Raw genomic sequence first — 7,656 nt, forward strand, 5'->3', positions numbered from 1 at the left:
TATACATAAAAATTTGCCTACAATCATGCTTATGGTTCAAGAAATATTTATTCAGTGATTACAGCTTTCACAGAGTTTACAGAGATTACAGCTTTCAAAGAGTGCTTTACCCCCAGTATCAGGATCTTTTTGTGTTAAAAGAAGGCTCTTAGGTAAAAGAGATGATTATCATCTTCATGATTTTATAAGGGAGAAAGATAAAACATGAAAGGCCAGTTTTGTATTGTTAAGCCTGGTTAAATAATGAATCACTATTACAAATAGGAGAGGATTGTTGGATAGTTGTGGGTAGAGAAGGTCATAAGGTTTATTTGAGATGAAAGTTGAAACATTCAGCAAACAGTTGGAAATTTGTGGCTGAAATGCCATGCTGGAGAAAGCAGGTGGAATCAATGGTTTTTATGACATCATTTCTGCCTATGACACTTTTTTGTTGTTCTTTCCTTAGTCTTTTGTGTCATCTGATAGCACGTCATTCTAGTTCCTTTAATAAGACCGAATTATTATATAAGCTACAATCTTGTGTGCCAAGAGAGCATGCAAAATGAAACCAGGGTTTTATGTTTTTTGCCTGTTGTTTATCATTAACAATGCAATTGCATTTCTATCTTTAAATATTTTTGTCTTCTAAAGTAAGACTTACTGTTTTCAAATTCATATATCTCCACAGGTGTATGTTTACAATGATGAATATTAGAGATGCTGAAAAAAAAACATGCTTTTAATTGCAATCCTTAGTGTGTTTAACAAAGGTGATCTGATTATCATCTGAATGTCCTCTCCATAAAGCCTCAATTAAGCAATGTGGATAAGTGGACTGGTAAATTGCTTTAATCAAAGCATTTTGCATAGTCAAACACACTTCACTATATTTATGACCTACACAGTTTTTACTGTATATGTTTGACTAAAGATTTTGATTGAAAGCTTTAGTTGAAAGCTTGAAATAGTCTTTGTTACTTCACAAGGATGACAAACTTTTCTCAAAGAATTTCTTAGTGACCTTCATAATTATGTATTTGGAACACTTAGGATGAAATCTTAGGCTGAACTCTCAAACTATTTTAGTGCAAACTCTTAGCCATGAAATAAAAGCTATAATGAATTACACGCAATACCAAAGCATAAAGTTGGTTTTAGTGTAAATCATAGTGAATGACTTTTAAAGATAAAATATGGTATGTTTAATAACTATCACTAGAAACAGAAATAGAAGGAAGAGAGAGACACTGTGCATGGCTTGAACCTAAATCCCAAAGCCTGCCCCCAAGACACACTTCTTCCAACAAAGCCACACCACCTAATCCTCTCAGGGAGAACCACTCCCTAATGACTAAGCATTCAGATATATGAACCTATGTGGGCCATTCCACTTCAAACCACCAGAACTCCTAAGCAAGTGCTCTGGATTCTACAGTCTACCTTTAAGACTCCACATCCCTCCTCTGTTCCCTCCCTCAGTCCTTCCAGTTTTCCATCTAGATTTTATATCTGGCATCTAAAGATCTCTTTCTCTTCTGCCTGCAACAGTCTTTTGGATATTTTCAGCTATACTTTTTAGTTTTCTACGCTGTTCATATTCAAAATATGGGAACCCTCTTGAGGAAGAAGTTAGTATCTGTCGTAATAAGAGTTTGTATTGTTGTGCTAAGAGAATGCGACCACAATCAACTTGGGAGAAAAGGGCTTATTTCGTTTTAGGGCTTGTTTGTCATCCAGGAAAGTCAGGACAGGAACTCAAAGCAGGAACTGAAGCAGAGGTCATAGATGAATGCTGTTTACTGGCTTGCTTTCAGGGCTTGTTCAGTCTGCAGTCCTGCAGTACCCAGGACCACTGCCTAGGGGTAGCACGACCCACAATGGACTGGACATGCCCACATCAATCACTAATTAAGAAAATTCACTACAGATTTGCCTACAGGCCAGTCTTATGGAGGATTTTTCTAAATAGAGAGTTCCTCTTCCCAAATGACTCTAGCTTGTGTAAGTTGACATAAAGCTACTCAACACAGTATGTACTTGGCCCTTGCTATAATATGGATCCTGAGAACCATTTATCTTCAGAAGAAATTACTCTCTTGCCCTTCAGACCTCAGTCTTCTTTCCAGTTGTGGCTTTTATTTATTTATTTTTTTTCAATGCTCCATAGTAAGCATCAACTGTGGTTTTAACTTCCCTGGTTTTTATTCTTCTGTTGTAGTCTATGCGATCTTGAAAAGCTCCGTTAATTCCACTTTCTGGTGGACTAATCCTTGTCAAAGCCATTCTTTAGACATTGCTGAGATCTAGTAAATGCACACAGGGAAGCAAACTACCTGAAATCTTGGTAGGAAAGTGCTTCTTCTCTTCATCGTTTGGTGTGTAAAAGCCCCTTGCCTTCTCAGCTCTTCTGTAACCTTAAAACTAGGATTAAAATGTTATCAATTTTAAAAGCTGATACACAAGAAACGTGTTGAGTTAAAAAGTAATTTAGAAATAGTGTTGCTCAGTATTTTTCTTTTTTGTTGATTTTTATTTATTCATTTATTTTAAAAATTTTATTACCATTTATTCACTTTGTATTCCAGCTGTAGCTACCTCCCTAGTCCTCTTCCAATCCCACCCTCCCTCTCTTTTTTCCTCTCATGCTTCTCCCCAAGTCCAGTGATAGGAGAGATCCTTTTCCCCTTCCATCTGACCCTAGCCTATCGGGTCTCATCAGGACTGGCTGCATTGTCCTTTGGTCAGTACTTTTCAAAGGTGAAATTTACCTGAACAATCTAATTTTAGTTACAAATGCATAGCTAAAGTGAATATTGACAGAACTGCACCAGGAGGTAAACTCATAAGTAACAATGCATTTATTTTACTTACCTAATTAGGTAGGTGCAGTTTAAAAGTTGGGGTTGTAGGAGAATTATTGAGGCCATACAGGGCCATCCAATGATGATGATGGTGAAGGTAGAGGCGCCAGAAATCCCTCTCATGCCACTCTAAGAACTATACAGACATTAACTGAATCAGTGTTTGCTAGTGTCCTTGCCATCCAGATGAGGAAGTCAGGTACCTCAGATTGTCCTTGCTTTGTATTCAAGCATATGCTTTATTCGTCAGACCTCTTGGATCTCTCATTTCTGCTTCTGTCTGTTGTCCTTGGGAAGAGTGCCCTCTAGTTCTGCTGGTGTCCTCACTAGCATGAAGTGTTAATGTTCTCTGTTTCTTTGAAAGGCTACCATTTAAGCCTGTGACCTAGATGTGTGTCCTAGTTTTAAAATAAAATTAGATCAGGAAAATGAGAATAAGATATTTTTAGCTTTTATGTTGGGAAGGAGGTTCTGCTGTGTGTGTGTTAGTGTGTGTGTGTGTGTGTGTGTGTGTGTGTGTATACATACCTGGTACAAATACTGGGTATGGTGGTGATTTTTGACAATCTGCAATCATTTGGAAAGGCAGTCTTTTTTTTTTTCTGTTTATCTAAAATAAAATGCATGAACACTTACACTGTACACTGAACACTGTACACTGGACAGAGTATAGATATTTATTGTACTGGCCTCTTCCCTTTTTACCATCTTGAAGTAATAACTTTTGATATTTGGGAAGCTATTATATAAAACCTAGAATTATATTGCCATTTTCTTTACTTATGTTATAGGCAAATAGTATTTACATATATCTTTTTTTAAAAAAAGATTTACTTTTTATATTTTTATTCATATGCATTTAGTGTGTGTGCAGCGGTGAGAGTGTGTAGGAGTTCCTGGAGCTGGAGAATTAGGTACTGAACTCATGTTCTCTGCAAGAGCACTAAGCACTTCTAACCCCGATCCACTTCTCTAGTCCTTACAGAACTCTTTTTTAAATTTTCCTTTATTAATTACAATTTATTCACTTTATATCCCGGCTGTGGCCCCCTCCCTCATTCCCTCCCAATCCCACCCTCCCTCCCTCATCTCCTCCCTTGCCCCTTCCCCCATCCACTGATAGGGGAGGTCCTCCTCCCCTTCCATCTGACCCTAGCCCATCAGGTCTCATCAGGACTGACTGCATTGTTTTCCTCTGTGGCCTGGTAAGGCTGCAACCCTTCAGGGAGAGGTGATCAAAGAGCCAGCCACTGAGTTCATGTCAGAGACAGTCCCTGTTCCCCTTACTAGGATACACACTTGGACACTGAACTGCCATGGGCTACATCTGGGCAGGGGTTCTAGGTTATTCCATGCATGGTCCTTAGTTGGAGTATCAGTCTCAGAAAAGACCCCTCGGCCCAGATTTTTTGATTTTGTTGCTCTCCTTGTGGGGCTCGGAAGGCAGTCTTAATAAAGAATTGGCTGGATTAGGAATGCCTATTGTGTGTCTGTGAGGGATTTTTTTTTTTTTTGAAGTAACAGATTTTCTTTCTTAAATGAAAGATAATAACTTTTTTCTTTCATTAATTTATTCATTGTACATCCTGATTACAGTCCCCCTCCATCTTCTTCTCCCAGTCCCACCCTCATACCACCTACCCCTATTTCCCTCTCCTTCTCAGAAAATGGGAGGTCCGCATGGATCCCAACCTGCCCTGGCACATCAAGTCACAGCAGGACTAAACCCATCCTCTCCTACTTAAACCAGACAAGGTAGCCCAGCTGGTAGAAAGGGATCCAATGCTGGCAATAGAGTCAGAGACAGGGCTTGTTCTAATTGTTAGGCTACTCACGTGATGACCAAGCTGCACATCTACTACAAATGGGTAGAGGGCCTAGGTCCAGTCCACGCATGGGCCCAGGTTAGTTTTCTCTGTAGGTCTTGTGGTTTCTTTGACTGTGAGGGAATTTCTTAATTGGGTTAATAGAATTAGAAGACCTACCCTTGTTGTGGTTGGTCCCATGTCCTGTGCTGGACCCTGGACTGAGTGAAAAGGAGAGAGTGAGCTGAGAGCTGACAGTCATGCATGCATTTCTTCTGTCTCTTCTTCACTGTGGATGTAACTAGTTGCCTCAAGTTTTCCCAGGGACTTCTCAGGAATGACAACAGTTACCTGGAACTGTAAGCTGGATAAACTCATTCTCCCTTAAAGATAAAATACCATGTTTTGTCAAGGTACTTTATCACAACAATATTAGTGGCACTAAGAAACTGGAGACAGGACAAAAATGAAAGACCTGAAGAATGTCCATATGTCCATTCTTCATGTTTCTTCCCTGCCTTCTGTGCAGTACAAATAATCAGGGGAGACAGGATGTTCTTATCTGCATTGTACCTTTTTCCTGCCATGGGAGTCGACTCATTCTGGACACTAAGTATTAGAATAACTTACATTCTTTTATATATTTAATTAATTAATATTTAATTAATATTATATATAATTACATTATTTTTTATGTGTATGGATATTTGCTTATATGTGTATGTATGCACCACATGTATGCTTGCTGCCCAGGAAGGCCAGAAAAGAGTGTAGGATCTCCAGGAACTAGAGTCATAGATGGTTGTGAGCCCCCATGTGGATGCTGGGACTCAGTCTTGGACCCTCTGGCAGAGGTTCTGTTGCTCCTAACCACTGAGCTGTCTCTCCAGCCCCAAAATGTTTTAGTTTTCCATGCATAAGATAAGTGAATAGATTTCAAAATAATATAGTATGCAAAGTAATTTGTGCAGAATTTTTTTAAGGTTTTAATTGAGATAATTAGATAATACTTTTAAGGCATTAATTATGCACCTAGTACATGACATCTGTATTGTAGTTCAGAATTACTGTTAAAATTAATATGTGGTTAATGTTGATTAAAATGCAAATGTAACTGCATACCATATGAAAAGCAGTAAGTGATGAAAGCAGAAGCTTTCTGACTTAATTGGAACTTATTAAAAATGAAAGAAGCAACCTCATTTTGTAGAACAAGTCAAGTATGCTAGTTCAGAATGGTAAGGCAGAGACAGCTTTGCCGCTGATGGAAACACTTGCTCATTGTTTGGAGTCCTGTGTGGAATTCAGCGCTCTTTATTAAAGTTGAATATGAGCATTTGACTAAGGTCAGGGGCCTACTCTTTAAAGTATTTTGAACTTACATTTCATGATTCTGTTTACCTTAATATTGGATAATGAATTATACTTGTATTATAAAGATAGATTTGGTAGAATCTACATTAACATTCTCTGTTTTTAATGATTAATTAAAGACATTTCTGTATGTTTTTAACCAGTGCTTTTCCAAGTGTAAACATTTACCCAATATGTATTTGAATATCTTTCAGATACATTACACTTATACATATCTTTTACATTTTTTTCTAGTTCATACCAGCTCCTGGCAGCTATGATGTTCAGGAATCATATGATAAGTCCCAAGTTAAACATAAGTACATGCCACCTCGCACTTCAGTGGCTAGAAAGAAACATTCCTCCTTCCTGAGTACAGCTCCTCGGTGCGTGGAAAAAATCGATGATGGACCAGGTAAGGCTGACTGTTCCTTGTGGCTGTGAGAAGTCACAGTTGCATACGAATGGACGATCAAAATACATTCACAGACTTGATGATGATGATGGTCATTCACACTCAGACTTTCCCTCCAAAGACAAACAGGAATAGTGTGAAACGTGAGACTTTTGGACTTGATAGGTGTTACATTTCCTAATCATTCCAAAGACATTTATCAGTTTTACTTATAATAATAAATTCATCTAGCATTGTGTTGGGGAAAAGTTCAGAATTCTTAGCACATAAAAAGTTATTAAAGGAGAAAGGTACTTTCCCCTAGTTTGGAAAATCAGTGCAATACAAGAAATACATCCCAGTTATGTAAACTGCTTGTATATTTTTTAAATATCAAGAATACATGGTTATTTTAATGGTTAGTTTTGTCAACTTGTTGGATTGTGACATGCCCAAGGCACTCTGAAGCAGACCTCTAGGTGTTTGTGGGAGCATGCTCCACAGGGTTCGCCAGGTCGGGAGTGTGCTCAGGCAGGGTTCACTGGGAGGGAGGCCTAGCCTGAATGAGGATGGTGGGGTGTGACGGGCTGAGGTGTTGGGATGACTGAAAGTGGAAAGGGGAGTGCCAGCCTTGTATTGACTGTCCTTTTCCTATCTGTCCTGGTCCACAACGATGAGAGCAAGCAGTCTCCATGTGCTGTGGCAGGAGGTGGTTCTGAGACTGCCTTCCCTGCCAGCCGCTGACATACAGATATATATTATATTATATGTATGTGTGTATATATATATTTGAGGATTAAGAGTATAAAATGATTTTGATTCTAAATTTTGGGATTAGATCTGTTATTAGTATTGTTGGTCAAAAAATGAAGTAATAATTTACCTTGGCAATGAAGGTAAGTCATCATACACAGCAAACCACACAGACAACAAGAACAGTAGTTTTCAGCAGCAATTGTATTGTAAAAATGTACGCAATTTGTACTGAATCGCGGAAAATGTGAAGGAAAACGGTGAAACATAATTCAGAAACTTTCTTTTCCCAGAGTTTTCAGTGAGAAACTTAAGTAGGAGGCAGCCTGTCAAACAAGTAACAGAATGCTTGAGGTCTACTTTAAGTTGAAATTTAACTGTTTTCTTTCTTTCTTTCTTTCTTTCTTTCTTTCTTTCTTTCTTTCTTTCTTTCTTTCTTTCTTTCTTTCTCTCTTTCTTTCCTTCTTTTCCTTTCCCTCCCTCCCTCCCTCCCTCCCTCCCTCCCTCC

General features: G+C 38.5%; 1 protein-coding gene across 1 annotated transcript in view; it reads left to right on the forward strand.

The window, feature by feature from the left end:
* The window catches only part of Stpg2 (sperm tail PG-rich repeat containing 2), a 588,931-nt gene that overhangs the window by 225,013 nt on the left and 356,262 nt on the right, over window positions 1–7,656 (forward strand). The window contains exon 11 of the mRNA XM_055628088.1: window positions 6,257–6,416. Coding sequence (XP_055484063.1) covers window positions 6,257–6,416 — 160 coding nt within the window. The remainder of the gene's footprint in view (window positions 1–6,256; window positions 6,417–7,656) is intronic.

This window comes from Psammomys obesus, unplaced genomic scaffold, assembly GCF_907164565.1.
Source record: "Psammomys obesus unplaced genomic scaffold, mPsaObe1.curated_primary_1811, whole genome shotgun sequence".
Lineage (NCBI taxonomy): Eukaryota > Metazoa > Chordata > Mammalia > Rodentia > Muridae > Psammomys > Psammomys obesus.